The 19663-nt window shown below is 42.2% G+C and overlaps 2 protein-coding genes across 6 annotated transcripts; one reads left to right on the top strand and one right to left on the bottom strand.

The window, feature by feature from the left end:
* Nucleotides 1-441: 441 nt before the first annotated feature.
* usb1 (U6 snRNA biogenesis 1) lies at nucleotides 442-10801 on the bottom strand. Of its 4 annotated transcripts, XR_015116996.1 has the most exons (9): nucleotides 10652-10801; nucleotides 9511-9683; nucleotides 7236-7378; nucleotides 5993-6176; nucleotides 5307-5360; nucleotides 5104-5209; nucleotides 4161-4241; nucleotides 899-1711; nucleotides 442-792 (listed from the first exon to the last, which is right to left on the bottom strand). XR_015116996.1 is itself a non-coding variant. In XM_086208528.1 (8 exons), exons 1-8 carry the CDS (start codon nucleotides 10664-10666, stop codon nucleotides 1604-1606), a joined length of 864 nt encoding a protein of 287 aa, XP_086064654.1. In that variant the 5' UTR covers nucleotides 10667-10801; the 3' UTR covers nucleotides 445-1603. The 4 variants fall into 4 exon arrangements, 3 of the variants coding, with proteins under 3 accessions (XP_086064654.1, XP_086064656.1, XP_086064655.1); XM_086208528.1 differs by having other exon boundaries at nucleotides 445-1711; XM_086208529.1 differs by having other exon boundaries at nucleotides 448-1711; nucleotides 7236-7375; nucleotides 10652-10795.
* Nucleotides 10302-18011, top strand: znf319b (zinc finger protein 319b). 2 transcript variants are annotated; one of them, XM_086208523.1, is made up of 3 exons: nucleotides 10302-10630; nucleotides 12107-12231; nucleotides 12312-18011. In XM_086208523.1, exons 2-3 carry the CDS (start codon nucleotides 12227-12229, stop codon nucleotides 14170-14172), a joined length of 1866 nt encoding a protein of 621 aa, XP_086064649.1. In that variant the 5' UTR covers nucleotides 10302-10630; nucleotides 12107-12226; the 3' UTR covers nucleotides 14173-18011. The 2 variants fall into 2 exon arrangements, with proteins under 2 accessions (XP_086064649.1, XP_086064650.1); XM_086208524.1 differs by lacking the exon at nucleotides 10302-10630 and adding an exon at nucleotides 10776-11499.
* The last annotated feature ends 1652 nt before the right edge of the window (nucleotides 18012-19663 follow it).

Genomic DNA, 19663 nt, shown 5'->3' on the forward strand with positions numbered 1-19663 from the left:
ATTGAAGATTATGTTCAATAGCGTGCAACGATGTTATGAGGATGCATGACTGATGCAACCCAATCGCACTTCTGGACGATGCTGCGTAACTCCTCCTGGGCGTGGCCTCACAACCAGCACCTTCCAACTTCCTTCCTCCTTCCCGACCAGCTGCTACAGTGATGGAGTGGTTTACGTCAAGGTCAGAGGCATCTCTTAGATTATCAAGTGGCATCATGTTTTAATTTATACAGTAGTAACTAAATATCAGTTCTTTTAAATGAACAACCTTCAAGATTTTCAACTCTGCAGCATGTTAAGCTAAATCCTCTCCGTGTGACACTCACTTTTAATGTCATCTCAGGATACATGAGTTTGAAACTTTTATCTTAAGAACTGAGATGTGGTTGAAAGCACCAAAACAAGATCTTTAGAGGAAAGCTGCCTTTTCTTTAAACCCTAATTGCAACTCCATCCATAAGAGGGAAAGTTTCTTTCACCTGCCTTTCCTTCATCCCGCTCACTGCTGATGGTTTGATCATCTTCCTGCTTTGCTCAAAATTGGACTCTCACATGCAAAAATAAGGTCTTTTATTGCTTTATGACATGAATTCGATTTTTTTTTTTGGACAGACAGAAAATTCGGACTGCTGTTACACAAAGTTCAGACTTGACTCTGTCCTTACAAAAATGCAGCCAGAATCTCTTACACGAGAGTTTGTAACGTGACATCCAACCCCCACTGGACCAGACCACAATAAGACTCCAAATATTCTATCTGCTGTCTTAAATATGTCCCAGATGTGTTGCTCTCTGTAGAATAAAAACATGTCAAATATTACTTTCAGCTATGGAACCTCTCAAGAACCCATAATGCGTGAGCTCTCTATGCTCAAACAGTCCATCTCTGTTTCCCCACCTGTTCAAGTCTTGATGACTGGACTTTGACACTTTGGAGCTGTGTGACGTGAACTTCGAGCAAGGTCGCCATCTTTAAATGTCCCGCTGATTACTTGTTGTTAAGGGGCCGGTGTAACCACTCGCTGAGGTTCCAGCATTGTTTCTCCATGTCACAATTTCCTTTCATCAAAGGGTGGTCACCCTTCTAATGCTCGGATCTTCGTCCATGACATCATGTCTTGGGTTACCTGTGATTCACTCCAAATCCTTCAGATTTCATCAAAGGAGCCCTCTCATGAAAACTCTGTCAGAACAAAACCAGTCGCAACTTTGCATACACAAACATACTGTTGCTTGCTTTTTGCACTTGAGCATTTGCATACAGACATTTTTGTACAGTTTTCCTGTAGTCAGTCATCAGTTGCTATTAGATTCAAGCTAAATGTACGCGGCTGGCTCTTTCTGTAATCACACAGAAGTGATGCGGGAGGGGGGAAATGCCTTTGTGGGCTCAAGACAACTGCGTGTGAGCACTTGCAATTTCAGCTCCGTGTCAAGTGATGGGAAAATCTTCTGAGCAAAATTTTCTTCATGATAAACGTGTCACAGATCAGTATATTGTTTTAGATTTTCATTTTTCACAACAATTCTTTGTTGTGCTGTTGTTCGATTCCACATTTGCCGATTCTGTCAACGTTCATTTTTCATTACTCTGTGAGAGGTTTTAGGGCTCCAGGGGGAAGCGGAAGGTCTTATTTCCTGTCCTGCAGCGTACCTCCACACAGTCTAACCTCAGCAGAAAGGGCCCATCTTCATGGTTGTCAATCAACCTCTGAGGAGACACAGAAACATTGATAAGGTGGTAAATTATAGTCAAGTTATTTATGATGATCCACACACTAGAAATGCAAACAGCAGTTGATTCCCTCCAAGATCTGTGCCAGTCACAGTGATCTTGACCTTGGACCACCAAAACATCTACAAGTAATTTTAGACTCCCTGTGTGTGTGTGTGTGTTTGTGTGGCAAGGCAAGGTAATTTTATTTATCATAACAACGTCCTCTGCCCTTAGACCCTCACATCGACCGAGGAAAACCTCCTTAGAAAACCCTTTTAACAGGGAAAAATCAGAGAAACCTCAGGGTGAGCAACAGAGGAGGGATCCCTCACCCAGGACGGACAGACGTGCAGTAGATGTTGTTACAGACAAAAAAAATAGTTTTAAGTCAGTGTTGGTGTGTGGGTGTGTCTCCGGGTCTCTCTCTGTTGGTTCGTCTCTGCTCTCGCTCTGTGTTGGTGTGTATGTGGGTGTCTCTCTGGCTCTCTCTGTGTTGGTGTGAGAGTGCGTCTCTGCCTCACATGCTCTGCCCGCCTCTCTCCCTCTCTGTGTCAGTGTGTATGGGCGTGTCTCTGTCTCTCTCTCTCTTGCTCTGTATGGGCGTGTCTCTATCTCTCTCTCTGTTGCTGTGTGTGGGTGTGTCTCTGCCTGACATGCTCTGTAAGCCTCTCTCCCTGTCTGTCGGTGTGTATGGGCGTGTCTCTGGCTCTCTCTCTTGCTCTGTTGGTGTGTATGGGCGTGTCTCTGGCTCTCTGTTGCTGTGTATATGTATGTATATATGTATATATGTGTGTATATATATGTATATATATGTATGTGTGTATATATGTATGTGTGTATATATATGTATATATATGTGTGTATATATATGTATGTGTGTATATATATGTATATATATGTGTGTATATATATGTATGTGTGTGTATATATATGTATGTGTATATATATATATATATATATATATATATATATATATATATATATATATATATATATATGTGTGTGTGTGTGTGTATATATATGTATATATATATATATATATATATACACACACACACACACACACACACACACACACATATGTATATATGTCTATGTAGATATAAATGAAGAAATTTCCTCAAGGTATTCCTGAAATATTGGGTTCATGTGAGGGGACTGTGACAGAGAACATGACGCCCCCTGTCTACAGCTGTCAACAGCGCTGTGGCATCAAAAGAAACTGTGCCAATGAGGGGCGATACTGTGTCAGATAATAGTAATACTAATTCAGTTGTAATTATTGTATATTTTACATCTTTGTGAGATGCTCATGTCAACACTGTTAAAGCTGCCGGTTACCAGATAACGCCACATAAATGGACTCCGGTCTGACAAGCATTCAGCCCCAATGTTCTCATGTGGGATGGCATGCTGGACAGGAACTGGCTGCTGAAGTTGCAACAGAGGCGCAGGCTGCCATCTTTCATCCAGACAAATACCACAGGCAAATACTCTGGGGATCCTGATGGTGTGTTCCATCCTTTGTTGAACATGTCATACAGGTATTCTTTTACTTACTCAAGACTTAAGGACTGACATGCAAGTCTTTTGAACTGGACTGGGGTTGGAGGGTGATGTGCATCTTGAGAGATGGGGTGCAATTTATATCATCAACGTAAAATGTGAAAGCCTGACACTCCTGTCTCAGCAGCTTCATTACTGTTTCCTGTTGAAACTCTAGAAGGTGTTTTCTATCCACAGGAGGGTCCCCTGTTATTGATCTATTTACTTATCAGATTGTAATGTGCTCACTCCATTGTTTTATCAGGGGCTGACTTGTTCTCTGTTGTCTGCACGGCTGCTGAGTTCTCTGCTTCACAATTCTCCCCATCTTTAACAGCTTTCTGACAGTACAGGTAGGCAGTGCAGATGGTGGTGTTTGTCACAGGTACTGGTATGCAGGGTCTTTTCCTGCTGGGATCTGCACCAGTCCTTCACTGAAGACCATGCCCCCCCAAAAAGCATGTTTGGGGAAATCAGGGTGAGTTATCCCCCTGGTTTTTGAACCCACATGTGCTCTGACAAAGACAGGTGGGACTTGTTCGCTGATAGGGGGACCCTTTTTCCACTTGTCCAGACAGCACCAGTCTTTGTGCCAGGAACTGGGTTCTGCATCAACTTTACCGATTTGTGAGCATTTGTCACAGTGATGGTAAACCCTGCTTTCTTTCTGTGCCAGCAGTTTTCTCCCATATTTATCCTTATTTCTGTTAATGATGGCCTCTATGACCCATAGCAAGCCTAACCAACACATCTCAGAATGTAAAGTGACCTCATACTACAAAAATACAGCTAATTAGCTGTAGCCTCAAAAATAAGCTTACAAGTCTTCAAAATTTGAGGGGGGTCTGGCATTTCTTGTCTTTTAAACACACTCCGTACCACTTAAATTTCAAAGTACCTGCAGCTCCTGAAGGCACAGTCCCAGCTGCACAGTCAAGTCTCCAACACACCAGGCCAGACTCACATGGAAAGAAGGATCCTGGAGGACAGGGTAGCGGGATGATGAAGACAAGTCAGGACTCTATAGTATCACAGTTGCTCAGTCCTTCCAGAAAAATGCGGCGTTTTTTTTGCGATTTTAGCGGGCAAAAATCCTTGATTATGCAGCTTATTTTCTGAAAAAATGTGATAGAATATGCAGGATTTGTATGAAATTTTATGCGATGAAATTGTGGAAATTTGCAAAAATTGCAGTTTGATGAATACAAAAAAAACAACAAGCGACTCCCCCAACACTCTGTTCTCACTAGGCTACTATCTTAACGTGAAAAGTCATTTCTAATGACTTCCCATAAGCAAGCATACTACATACACAGAAGGTGCTGGGAATAATTAAGTTCTCATTTTGTTTTTATTTCAGATGGCTCTTATTTTGACTGATAAGTTAATTGTGATGCCATTCATTCTTGGGTTTGCAAATTCCCGGTGACATCACTTCACAACGTTTGTACGGCAACACGAGGAAAATATCTGCCCTTGTGTCAAGTAAACACAACATTTTTCAAATCTCTTCAAAGATGTGTGTCTTTTTTGCAATAAAAAAATACAGAAATCATGTGAAATGAAATCATGCAAGCTCTGCATGTTACGCATATTATTTTACGTGGAAATATGCGATTTATGGGGCAAAAGTGCGGCGTCTTCGAAAAAATGAGCCCCCCCACATAAAATGTGCAGACTTTTGATGGTTATGTTTTGAATTACATGATCTAATAATTGCGTTTTTCTGGAGGGACTGGTTGATGATACCATACATTTAACACAATAAATGAAAAAAAAAAATCATATACTTTATTGCTTCTCATTTACCACCTCTGCTATTCTGTAACAAATTTTCTAACCTCATAGAAAGTGTCCAGGTGAAACTCTGTCATGGTTCTGTCCACCACACGCACAAGATCCAATATTTGAGCATGCCCGGTTATCACCTCCATCCCCAAAAACGTCCTGCAGGGGTCAGCAAACCATAACACAATTCAGTGAACACTTGCACACTAATACTGTTATGTGAGCGGGTAAACTGGCAACTGAGTAGTCAGACTACCTTGTCCTCTCAGCATTACAGTAGATTTTCAGTCTCCCTGCTAAGCAGCCAAACCTGAAGTAGTGAGGACAGGAAATATTGTTCAGATTTGTTAACCATCATAATTTTGACAAAAAAAGTTATTTGTGTACAGGGTTTCTGCTAGCCTGGGGAGACCATCTTGGTCTCTCTGCAGCCATGTCTGGATCCCCTCCTATCTAAAAGCACTATGATAATAACAATAACAATCATAATGGCCACAACTGCGGTATGGTGGTGCAGTGGTCAGCACTGCCACCTCACAGCAAGAATGTTCCAGGTTCCAGCACCGGCTCCAGCACAGGATCTTTCTGTGTGGAGTCTGCATGTTCTCCCTGTTCCTGTGTGGGTTCTCTCTGGTACTCCAGCTTCCTCCCACAGTCCAAAGACATCAAGAGGGGACGAGGCTGATTGATACTCTAAATTGACTGTAGGTGTGACTGTGAGTGTGAATGGTTGTCTGTCTCTATGTGTTGGTCCTGCGATGGACTGGTGACCCATCCAGGGTGAGCCCCCTCCCCACTTGCCCAGAGCAGCTGGGATAGGCTCTGGCTCGTTTGCCCTGTCATAGCCATTCTAGGTAGGAGAGGATGCAGGCATAGCTGCAGGGTTCAACTCTTGAGCTCATCAGACACAGATGGTCACCAGGCTCAGATAGCTTAGCTAACCGTTTGCAATGCAACAGGCCTGCTTTGAGACTCTGGGTAAAGGGCTGGATCCAGTGGTGTCTCAGCACCACCGTCTGAGACAGACTGAGATGGAACTCCTCCTGCCGGGTCAGAACCACATCACAGGCAGCTGCTGCCGACAGCAGTTCCTCCATCAAGTCCCCAAATTCCTCCTCCGGATGGTCTGGAGGGAGGAAGGGAGTGAGGGCGAGAAAGACAGGCAGACACACAGACAGATTCCATGATGCAAGATACTATGATAAAGCCTCTCACACATTTAATGTCACTTCTTATCAAATCTAAATTAGATTTATGTGATTTATAAAATTCAAACCATCAGCGCTTTAACGGTGACCTACATGTGCTTGTAGTGAGCAATAATAGTTCCAAAAGAGCTCTCATTTTGAAATGAGAGAAAATACAATTATAAACTATAGAAATTAGTTCAGTTTTATCATCTGCTCTCTATCACATGATGGAATGTATAATAAGCTAATAATGACACCCCTCATCCTCATTATCAGTCTTGTGTAATCACAACTTAGCAAGGTTTATCATGATGAAGCCAATTTGTATTTCAACATTGCATTCACCTATCAAACATGCATATTAAATGGCATCAGATACTACTTGTTGATGGTGAGGTGGTTAACTTATACACCATGAGGAGTCAGCACCTCATGTCATTCATTCAACATTCAGGGGCTGCTTGACAGTGAACATTTATGGTTGAGTGGGGGGTGTGGAGGGTGGGATGTGAGGCCGATTTTTGTGCTGACATTTCCAGATAGACTTTGATGTAGAAAAGTAAATTACTGGCAGTGAAACTTGTTTTAGGATGGATTTTTGTCAGATGTTCACACCAAATCTGGCAAATTCTTCAACTCAGTTTCACAATGACAGCAGCAGAGGATGTTAACCAACTCCTAACCACAACAGTACATGCAGTTTAGCAAATCGGAATATTGTTTGTTTTTGTGTACACGTGCACTTTTGGCAAAGATTCTATGCAATATTTATGAATCTGGCACATGAAAAGTCATTGGGAAGGAGGTTGGGTAGAATAAACAGCTCTCCCTGTAGGGCCTCACCAGTTCTTCAAATCATATTGTGACAGTATGATGCTCGTTACAAGGACTACTAGAATCATGCTACAAGTGTGACTATGCATCACAAGGTTAACATCCTGTTAGATATATCGTAGTCAATGAATGTTTCAATGTCATTTGTGTACAAGTCTCACATGGTAAATATACATAGGTGGCCCAATTTCCCCTCTCATGCTTGAAGGAGCGCACACGTCCACCATGAAGAGAAGAGTCCTCAGTCTTCGAGTCCATGTCCTCTGGAAACATGGCCAACAAACAACCAGGGAGAGGGAGCCTGCTGAGAACAAACAGCCCAGTTACAAAGCTTCATAAGATATTTCCTCAACATACACACAGATTCAAAACATGTGAATTTGACCCCCATTCAATGTCAGCCAAGTACATATTAACCCACAAATATTGTCAGGTAAATTTGTTAATCGGCCAATATTAGACTATTCCAGACATATTGGTATTAGATGGGGTCTGGCCGATTCATAAGCAGGCTGATATTTGACAATGTAATCCTTTTTGAACTGTGATCACTGGTGTCTTTTAGAGCAACAGATGTTATTTTTAAAAAACGTAAAAAGTTGTGCCTCCAATACATACCTTTGTCACAAGCATTTTGACAATACCTTAAACACCTTGCAAAAAAATTGTGATTTTGCATATCGTCACCTTCAGAAAATAATCGCCCAAGTCTTTTTTTCAACTTTTTCGAGAAAAAACACAAAAAACTTCATAAAGGAGATGATTAAAGCAAAAAAGTCAAAAAATTAATAAAAAGGTACATTAAGTGTTGTTGCCTGACATCACTTCCGTTGAAAATACTAAACAAAAACAGAGCAGTCTCGCCCCTCCCCCCGTGTTTCCGTAAATGTCATGAACATGCATCAACATGGAAAGTGGACCTGTGCCAACGTCACTAAGATGAGTGAGCAAACTCCTACTGTTCAGTGATAAATTAATATTCTAGCTCTTCATACAATACGATATTAGGTTATTAGTTACAGCTGATATATTAAAAATTAATGTATGAGTTTATGTGAAAGAGACACTTCTTGTAGAATTTGTCCTTCCTGAAATCGATGCTAGTGCTAGCTTGGACCTACAGAGAAAGCTAGGAATAACAAACTATTACACTGAAAAATGGCTTACAAACGTTATAGCTACTATGCTATTCAATCGACTCTGTTTATTCCCCAATGTACACACGCACACTATACCCCCCCCCCCCCCCCCCCACGATCTTGTTGGTGATTGGCTGGAACGTGGTTTGTTATGTTTATGTGCACATCCTGTGCACTCAGTGTTTGTTTGCCGTTTGTGAGCCCTGTGTTGTCTCCAGGGACCGGACTTTTTCTTTGTGTTCAGGGGGGCAGGCAGCTAGCAGATCAAGGGAGACGCCTACGATTTGAGACAAAAATGAAATCGCGCTGAAACCACGCAACAAGGCTAAGTGCATCTTTAAGTAATTATTTAGGTGAGGTATTATCATTATTATTAGTAGTATTATTACTTAAGGTGATGATACAGTTTCTCTATTAATGCATATGTCTTTAAAATATACACACAATAAATGATTAAATGGTTATCAGAATGTATTATTCCCAATCAGTCCTACAAGTTTGTCTCTGGATCTGTCCGGCCCTTATTTTAACTTCTGAATTTTAAAGTGAATTACACATGAAACCTCTGCAAAACTTTTTCACCTTTAGTTAACATTTTACTCAGAGAAGTTAAAATGAACACTGTAAGTCAGATCATTTCAAATTTAAGTGGCAAACTGAAGGTACACTGGGTTAAAATTTTTGGATCTGCTGAATAACCATTTATTATTACTTTTGTAACTACAGTGAAATTTGTTATAGAATGGATAAAACCTAAAACAAATCTGGCGAACTCTTCAACTCAGTTTCAGAATGATGGCAGCAGAGGATGTTAACAAATCTCAGGCCGCCTACTCTTAACCAAGGTTTCAAATAGATATCATCAATAAATTAGGATTTGAATGAGTCAGCAGGTCACAATTGAAGAACCAATTAAAAGGGCCAGTAATAAACAATAAAGGAATGTTTATTTGTGGAGTATGGTAATATATGGTGCTGTTTCAAACGGAGGCTTTTGAGAACAAACGCCATTTCCCTCAAATCCACAAGTCAATGTCAAGGTACTGAAACTAACGATGGTTATATGTAGTTCATAATGTAGGGTAGTTATACCACAAAACCAACTTGACCGAGGTATATAAACCGTTAACCAATTAGCTCTTCTGCAATTCAAGCACTAAACCCTATCACCTTGTTACTCAAAAACAAACAAAAAGGTTCTGTATAGGTGAGTATAGCAAGGTATTTCGTAGAATAGATGTATCAGTAGACTTCCCGCCGAACGTGAACGTAATGTTTAACCAGTACAGTCACACACCTTGGTTTACCTGCCGGTTGCTTCATTTTGGGCTTCTTCCCCGGGTTCAGTCCTTCAGGGTCCTCTTGACACATTGGCGAGAAACTTTTGATATCGTGGTCGTTGGACGCCTCGCCGCCATTTTCACTTTCCTCGTCTGAGCTGCTGCTGTAGCTGACTAACATCATTCGGTACTAATATACGGAAACAAGAATTCAATATTCACATATAATCAATAAGTTTGCTAAAAGTCATCGATTTTTTTCAGTAGGTCGCCCAAGAGCGGCAGAGAAAAGTCTCCATGGCTCTGGGTCATCGACGGAAACCTCGCGCGCTTCCGGTTTTAAATATGTAGTTCTGTAATTCAGGTCCCGCGGAAACTGTTCCCGGCCCTAATTAGTTCCTTTTCAAAAGTTACCTAAAAAAATGTGGTCAGTCAGTATTTCCCGGGTTGGCTTCTTGGGTATTTTGTTTAAATATAATAATCATTTTACAAATATGTCAAACATTATTACTGTCATTTCGTGACAACATTAAAAAGACAGCAAGACTGGCCAATCCAGCTGTAGCTGGTAAACATGTAAACAGCCACTATCTAATTTACTAACACAAATATGATGTGAATGATAAATTATCATATAATCACTGATAATATTTTTGCATTATTAAAACCATCATACACTGAAAGTGTGAGTGTGCGTATGTGCGCTCGCGAGTGTTTGTGTATGTATATATATGTATGTATGTATCTATGTATGTATGTGTGTGTGTGCGCGCGCGCGTGAGAACATGCCAATTAAGTATTGGTTTATTCATGTTCCCGTGCGCGGGCAGGGATTCAGACAGAAGCTAGCACACTGCTAGCTACCAATTGATAGCAAAATGCACATCTTTCTGCTAACCGATCGAATATCATAGGAGCACAATAAATGTTTATGGGACTCGGTGACGTTAGTAGGCGATTTAGGAAATCGCGGCACAATTTCCCTCCATTTTAATGGCCCACAAAGCCCATTTTTTCGGCCCCTAGAGCCACATCGCTCGAACAAGAGAGCATCCGAGCACCGTTTGCGGATGTGAAGGGAGAGCTTAACGTTATTTGGAGGACTAGCTAACGTTAACCTATAACGGAGTGGTCCAGGTAGGTAAATACTTAACTCACCGTCGTTGTGTACATGCTCAGCTAACAACAAACCGTGCCTGTGCTAAGGTTACGGGTAGATTGTTGTCTCCCCTCGGCTAGCCCGCTCATGTTAGCTCTTTGCAGGCTGCGCCTCATCGAGTAGTCCGGCTAAGCTAGCTGAGCTATCGTGATAATAGTGATCTTTGCCCGAAGACGAATAACGTTATGATGCGCAGACGCTGGTTTCCTTTGCTTCACTGTTATTAATAAAATACCGCGAATGGTTTAAATCTTGCATTTCCTCAGTTGAAATGAGCGGAATAGCATAACCAGCATATTAAAGATTTAAAGTAGTTTTTCGTTGGGTTTGTGGCAGAGGGTGTAAAACGCTCATTTGCTGCTTCTTTTCTGTGCTCATGGGTGTTACAACCTGTAAGTACCGCTTCTTTTTATAGGTTTGATCAAATTGTGCCTGCAGTGTTAACGCGCTGTAGAAATAGACTTCTAATTACATAACCGAAACCTATCAGGAGCCGTCTACATTTCATTTACAGTATCATTCGTAGAGTCCCAACATTGCCTTAAACAAACACGCACTTGGGGACTGTGGAAATACTGTAGAGGAAATACCACCTACAAGATTGTTGTGCAAGTTCGCCATAGAGCTGTTTAATGTATGTGTGATATTAATAGTAAAAGCAACAGAAGGTGTTGAGCAGGATCATGGGGGAGTAGGTTGTCCTGCAATCACAGATTTGGAAATTACAGCTCCAGGAGTGGACACCTGCAGACAGATACAGAGGGAGAGAGTGGAGAAAGCTTAAACTATGGCCAAAAGATGATGCAGAGTCAGTACCATGCATGATGGGATGTGATACGATTCTAAGGTAGAGAAGGAGAGGAGAGCTGAAATTACATAGTCAAAACACATCTGACTGTTCATGCTGATGTTGAAAGACTATAAAAGGAATCTTTATCTCTTAATGTGACAGTATTTTTTCAGACAAATATTGGCATGGCAGTGTTTCATTTTTCAGATTAGCGGATGTTTAAGAGGGAACAAAGTACATCAGTCGTAAGATTAAATGCAAGAATCTTGCCATACACACAGAGCCGCCACTAATGTTGATTTTTGACGATGAAAATAATAATTTTTCTTTCACAGTTAAAGACAATTGAAAAAGCTCACCGCAATTTCCCAGAGCCAAAAGTGTCCTGTTAAAATTGCTTCTTTTGTTTATTTGACAGTTCACAAACCCCCAAACTCTTATTTTTCATAATAATCAATAAAAGCAGAAAATCTTTGAATTTTCCATTCCAGACTCAAAAAATGTGTTACATTTTTGCTTGAAAAATCCAAGACGATCAGAATAGCTCGCCATTATTTTATTTTTTTGTCAGTTGACTAATCATTTCATTGTTGCATCTCAAACATGTTACACTTTTACTGTGGGATGATCTTTTAACTTGCATTGAACTTTTTTATTCACACAGGTACTAACTGGAGACCAAGAATAAAGAAGTGGATTTTCTTCAAGTTATCCACACATCCCTGTTTCCTCATCACTCACTTTGCCAAGACACCTTTCTAATTTTTCTGTGTCTCTTGCCAAAATGGAGTGAGTATTGTTTTCTTTCTTCTGCACACAAAGCTTCTTTAGCCAACTCTTTAACACATCTACCAATTTCCATTTTATAGTTGGGCTTCGCCAGCTGCCAAACTGAACCCCTACACTCGAGCCCGTATGACAGAGGCTTGGCAGCAGCATGCTGTTCCTCCACCTCAGGTCGTCCACACCATCCCTCCAGGAGCTGAGAACGCACTGGGTTGTGCCGTGTATGGAATCGTACTCCAGCCAGATGCCACATCTCTACAGCAGCAGCAGTCTCAGCATGGCCAGCACAGCCAACAACACAGTGGAGGTCAGCAGCATGGAGGTGGGCAGCACGGTCAGCAGCAGCACCCTGCCCAGGCCCAGCAGACCACCCTGCAGGTAGCAGTTGAGGGGGGACACAAGTGTGGTGCCTGTGGACATGATATCTCTCACCTGGCCAACCCTCATGAGCACCAGTGCATGGTGAGTCAGGACAGGTCATTCCAGTGCACCCAGTGCATGAAGATCTTTCACCAGGCAACAGATTTACTGGAGCACCAGTGTGTTCAAGTGGAACAGAAGCCTTTTGTGTGCGGGGTGTGTAAGATGGGCTTCTCCCTGCTTACCTCTCTAGCCCAGCACCACACATCTCACAGTAGCACCAACCCAATGAAGTGTTCAATATGTGAGAAGACCTACCGACCTGGTTCTTCTGGCAATGTGACCCCGAACTCCTCAACAAACAGTTCCCATCATCCCAGCAGTGATGGGGCATCAGCAAGCAGCAGCTCATCCATTCTACCCTTTCCTTCCGCACGTGATCGGCCGTACAAATGCTCTGTTTGTCAGAAGGGCTTCAAACATCTGTCAGAACTCACGCGGCACGAACGAGTGCACACAGGCGAGAAGCCCTTCAAATGTGACACATGTGACAAGGCCTTCAGCCAGTCGTCACACCTACAGCACCACCAGCGGACACACAGCAACGAACGCCCATTCAAGTGTGCTGTTTGTGAAAAAAGTTTCAAGCATCGCTCCCATCTAGTGCGCCACATGTACGTTCACTCGGGGGAACACTTGTTCAAATGCAACTTATGTGAGCTGCACTTCAAAGAGTCATCAGAGCTCCTCCATCATCCCTGCCACCCGCAGGGTTCCCGCCCCTTCCGCTGTGCTACTTGTGGTAAGGGTTTCAAGCGGCCATCTGACCTACGGCAACACGAGCGCACGCACTCCGAGGAGCGTCCCTTTCACTGTGACGAGTGTCAGATGAGCTTCAGGCAGCAGTATGCACTGGTGCGCCACAGACGCACACACAAAGACCCTACTGACCGGCCGTTCAAATGCAACCTGTGTGATAAGGGTTTCATGCAGCCCTCGCATCTCCTGTACCACCAGCATGTCCATGGCATGGATAACCTGTTCAAGTGTGCCTCATGCCAGAAGGAGTTCAGCCAGTCAGGCGAGCTTCTCAGGCACAAGTGCGGAGAGCCGTCCAACACGTCACCTGATAAGCCGTACAAGTGTGATGTTTGTGGCAAAGGCTACAAGAAGAGTTCAACTTTACAGCGTCATCAAAACTCTCACTGCCAAGAAAAGCCCCTCAAGTGCTCTCTCTGTGACCGCCGCTTCTTGTCCTCCTCAGAATTCGTCCAACATCGTTGCGACCCCTCACGGGAAAAGCCACTCAAATGTCCGGACTGCGAGAAGCGCTTCAAATACTCGTCAGACCTGAACAGACACCGACGCGTACACACGGGAGAAAAGCCCTACAAGTGCGACCACTGCAACAAGGGCTTCAAACAGCGTGAACACCTGACCAAACACCAGAGCACACACTCAAGGGAGGGCCAGTTCAAGTGTGTGTGGTGTGGCGAGCGTTTCAGTGACTTGGGCTCACTGCAGGATCACACAGTGCAGCACACAGCTGATGGTGGGGACTACCCTGTACCCCAGTGCATATAGAGGCATCCTTTTGAACAGACAGTTTGTTACCCCCCGTCCTCTTGTCTAACTTTCGTGTGCTCTCTCTTTGACTCAACGGTCACCATATTTGTAACCTGCCCAAGGCCTGGTAATCATCTGATCCCATCATTCCATAAACATTTTTTTTTCTCCCTGAACGTTTTTTTTTTTTTTTGTCCCTCCTCTTTCTCTGTTACACCTGTTCCCTTTTTCCTTTCTCAGTCTCACATTAGAGGCACATAGGCAAAATATGGCCCCCCCAGTGCCACAACCATTCTGCTTACCTCTCAAGCTCTAGCCCACTATTTTAGATTTGAGTGATTCACTCTATTTTCAGAATGTCCAGTCCTGTGTAATGGAGATTGTCGGTTTACAATACAGTCTCAAAAGGGTTGAGAGGAATTACGCCACTGATGGGCAACAAGCATGGTGGACACAGAAGTTGAGTTAGAGGCGAAGAAAAACACAGTCTCCTGTTTGGGATTATTTTGGGTTTTACCCATATGCCAAGGTGAGCCTATGGACACTACACAGTATCTACAAGCTCTGCTAAAGATGTGTGCCAGTGAAAGACGTGCAAACTACCAATTCATTTGCATACCTGTGGACTCACCGTCTCTCCGAAGCTGCTAAACTGCGTCAAGCTAGCACTGCTCATGCACCTGGCCATTCCCTGTCAATAGCAGCTTTGGCAAAAAGTGTAAAATACAGTCATGGCAGGACGAGAGGAGTCGAACGCACAACAGCTGTTACAAGATATTTAGCAGAGAAGTCGCTTAGGAAAAATGGAGAAACCAGGTGTCTGCGATGGAAAAGATACACTGTAGACGGTAGGTCAACTGGATCATAATTAAGGATTCGTTTAATTAATTTGTCAAACTACGCTTTACAAAGGGGGGCATCCATGCTGTTCCAGTGGAAACAGCATCTCTAAAAGCATGCAGTGGGGTGCAAATTCTAGATATTTTTGTAAAACATCTTTTGATAGAAAATTAGTTAGTAGGCGATCGGATTCTTTGAAAAACCAGTCCTGATACGTCCATTCAATAGCAGATTAATGATCTGGTCACCAATGGGAACAAGTCTACCCTATGTCCTCAAAAGAAAAAGCGTCCGGAGAACAGTCAGTATAAGGCAACCCTACGTTAATGAATGACAGCAATGAGTTTGTATTGCAATAAAACAACAGAGGGTGCTGTCTACATTTAGTTTAGATTAAAGGTCTGAAGGGGATTCTTGCTCATCCAAGCGTTATGCATGAAGTGACTGCCACTGACAGACATTTAATTGACAGCATTATAGTTCTTAAGGTGCATATAGGCGCGTGCCAAATTTAGGCTAATCCAAAAAGAAATCCGCATCCTCCCCGTGAGATTGGTAGAAAACATGTAAACTATTAAATGAGTCCAGGGATAAACTAATCAGTTTCATTTTTCCATCTATATTCTATACCGCGTATTCAAGGGTCACGGGGGTGGAGGGCTGGAGCCTATCCCAGCCGACAACAGGCGAGAGGCGGGGTTCACCCGGGACAGGTTGCCAGTCCGTTACAGGGCCATCAGGAGCAATTGGGGGCTCAGTATCTTGTTCAGGGACACTTGGACATAGTCACTGGCACAAGTGAGGATGGAGCCAGTGATCCTTCGTCTGCTAGACGGCCACTCTACCTCGGAGCCATGCCGCCCCTTACCTTCAACTATTCCTCTGTTGTTTATTTTTCCTTCTCTTCCTCAGTTGTTCCTGCCCATCTGTTTGCCCTGCCATCATTCTTTATCCCTCCCACTTTCTTTTGCTTTCTGCGCTCCCTTTCTCACCCTGTCACTGTTGGGTATCACCAGACTGGAGGGTTGGAGCAACTGCTCAGACACACATACACATATTTGTCTTTGGTAAGTGTAAGTGACCGGAAGGAACATGCCAACTCTGGGAAATATGCTAATCTGCTATCCTCTCCAGAGCCACACCAGGAGATGAGAGAGCTTTCTCTTCCCTGTACTGCATTAGGGAGCCGAGACATACTGTACAGATACGAAGTCAGTGCTAATTAGCTTAGCGCAATGAGTCGAAGTGGATGGTAAGTGTAGCATGGCACATTAACAGCAAAAGAAAAGCATGAAATAACTCTCCTCCATGATGGTCTTTTCCTGCAATACTTCAACCAAAGTTGTTTATAACATTTGATATGAAAGAATGATTTGTCACAATTTTGTATTATTTTAGAACCAGTCACAGTCACGGCTATTGTCCTCAAAAGCCCTGTTGTAAGCCAAGTAAACCAAACAAATGTTGATGACTAGAAGAGTGACTGCTGCTACGACTCATGGCTCACGAAAGTTAGGAGGAGAAGGGCCTGAACCTCCTACCATTTGCTGACCTGATGGAGTAATGCTAACACTTTTCAACCACTACTATTCATTATGCTGAGCTAATTAGCAGTCAGCTCCCTAAGGTGCGTGCGTGCATACACACACACACACATATGGGAGAAGGGTATCTATTTTCTTGTCCGACTCTTTGGAGGATGGAAAATAAGTGCATTTCTCAAGAAGTAGTTTGTTCCTCTAAAATGCTTCCTCCCAGAAATACATGAACTTTTCTTGCCCTACACCCCTGCTCCTGCACCACCCCCGGGTTCAGTATATGTAATGCCACGAATGAAGTTACCAAGTGAGCTCCCCAACTTAAAAATGTCCCTTTTTGTTTTCTATTATAACACGAATGGAGAGAGTGCGGAGAGTTCATTTTTGTTTGTTTGGGTTTTTTTTTTGTCCTATAGTGAGATAAATCTGATGATGAAAATGTCTGTGTGTGGGCCATAATTTTTGCGGCCACTCTCCAAAACAGAAGTATGAAGCTGCAGCCAAAATAACCATGAATAAAGACCCTCAAGGTCAAAACAAATCTCACCCCTCATATATAGAAATATATATAAACTTCACACTAATATTCCCGCAGAGGTCAATGCCGGTAGACTGTGTGTGTGTATTGAAGATGTTCAAGTTTGAACATTAGACTTTCCTCTCTCAACTTGTACATATACTGTATGTATTTGACTTGAGCGTACTTAGCCAGATGAGTTGGAAATGTCACAACTTGTCTTTCTTAAAGAAAATAATGTATTTAAGAACTGTTTTTTTTTGTATTCTTCCTACTTTTTACCATGTGAAATGTTTTGGAAAAAAAAAATTTTGTTTGTTTCTGTAGTCCATGTTGTGTTTGTATCAGTACATCACAGGTAACAACACAGCCTGTGTGTGTGTGTGTGTGCGCGCGTGTGTGTGTGTGTCTGAGAGAGAATATAAATTGTCTTTTTTTTCAAACAGGGAAATACAGACTGACATTGACACTGAATTGTATGAGAAACATTTCAACAGACCTGCGCCTTTCTAAAAAGAAAATGACTAACCTTCGTGGTCTGCCAGAGCTGTTTTGCAGGATGAACCTGCATATTGTGTTCATGATTTTCCATGTTTCGAAAGGATTATTAATGTTTTCCTGTTAATTGTTCCGTCAAGCTTGACGCTCTGTGTCTCTGTCAGGGTGGGGTTACAGCAGAGAGAATGCCTTCCTCTCTGAATGCGATGAAGTTTTAGCTGCAAAGCCTGGAACACCACCAGTAATTCCTTTTCTTTTACCTCTCATGTTTGCTCTTGATTCATGTTTGCAGTATTGAAGTTGATTTTTTTTTTTTTTTAATTTGTTCTAGCCTTAAAATGGGGCCGCCGCGCTGCTCTGCCTCGTCTGCTTTGTTAACATAACGTAAGATCAAATGGCCTCATCGGCCATCATTACTGTTTTAATTCTCTGAATCTGGCATTAAAAAGACTTTTAAGAACAACTGAACTTTAACAAAGAGATGGCTTTTTTTTTTAATTTCACATTTGTTTATGCTTTCTGTCATTCGTAATGTTAAAAATTTAAAAAGATATTTTCCACCAGGGCCTTGGTGTAGGTGCGGGTTAAATGTGGCTGTAGTTTCAATGCATCTGCTGGCGTATTCATCTCTCACAATGACAAAACAGAACTCTGAAGAATCTCAACATGGGCAGTTGGAGGGTAGCGATGTAAAAGGTGGAAAAGAACACATCAGGAATGAAAGATGTTCACATTCGCTAAGAATAACAAGCGTCTAAAGGAGACTTGTTGATTGTTGCTGACACATCATCAGATGTGCGTAACGTTAAAGTGACACGCCAGGACCCAAGACGTAGACGGAAGAATAATCACCTGTTATAATAATACAAGTGTTTGTTGAAAACCAAAGAATCAAGTTAGCAGGGGGTTGAGGCTGAGGTTGTCAGCATCAGCAGGTGCCACTGTATTGTACAGCATGCTTTGGTGGCTCAAACAGCATCTGCAAATGTGGTGAGGAGTGAAATGAGAAGTCTCGATCAGTTCTATCTTTGTCCAACTGCCAGGTGAGGAAAAGGGACTCCTGTATAAGCACAAATGACTAAACCCATCATTAAGTCGCCCCTCTCACCCTGCCGGCCCACCTTCCTCTCTATTTCATTTCTAATAAAAACTTCTTCTGACCCTGGTGTTTCCTCCTCTCTGCATGCTGACTGTCTTAAGTTCTGTTCCTGGGAACTGGTGCTCCCTTCTCTTCACACGACAGTTTTCCTCTAATAGCTCTGCTTTTTTTTTTCTTCTTCTTCTTTTTTTTTTTTAATTGTACTGAAGTGTGTGTGAATGATGTTCCAAAAAAAAAAAAAAAAAGGAAAAGAAAAAACTTTGTGGCGACGTACAGTATGTGTACATTAATGGTAAGATTATATGTATGTAGCATTCAATTACACACAGCACTAACAAATAAAACTTTTTTCATTCATAATCAAATATGCATCATGTCATCATTCCATCAGGAATAAACTTCTTATTAATAGAGAAAGTGATTTTTTTTGGGGGGGGGGTGGTGGGTTTTAATTTCAAACAATTTTAATAGAAATAAACTTCATATTACAGTAGCTTAAAAAAGTCAACATCTAATGTTCAAATCACTTTTTCTCAGTTTCAAAAAATACGTTTTTGTGTTCTGTTTTAGAGCAAGACATAAAATCATGAGCTGAGCTTGACCTCTGTCCCCAGATCAATATGGGGTCACGGGGTCATACTCATGAATCCTCTATTAAAGACCTATAAGGTGATCTGCTTTGTGTACAATGTACTGTGTTTTGGATTTTTTTTTTCTTCTGAACATATCTCTTGTTACCAAGGTAAAGAATTTAAAATTACATTTACTGATTATCTGGTAATTAATCCAAAGCTTAACAGTTCAGCACAAATACGTTCCAGATTTACACTCAGTGTCACTTGCATGGTAGCCATCATGTTGCAGCATATTCAGGTTTTTTTTGGGCAAAATGTGATGTGTCTGCTCGTGATTCACCTCAGGACACGGGCAGCCCCTCAGATTTGCCTGCAGGTCCTCTTACAACAAAAATCATCCCCGCATGAAATCCGGTACATAAGAACTTCAGAACTTTCATCA

This window comes from Aulostomus chinensis, chromosome 7, assembly GCF_037954235.1.
Source record: "Aulostomus chinensis isolate RoL2024-O1b breed Wild chromosome 7, RoL_Achi_v1.0, whole genome shotgun sequence".
NCBI classification, from domain to species: Eukaryota; Metazoa; Chordata; class Actinopteri; order Syngnathiformes; family Aulostomidae; genus Aulostomus; species Aulostomus chinensis.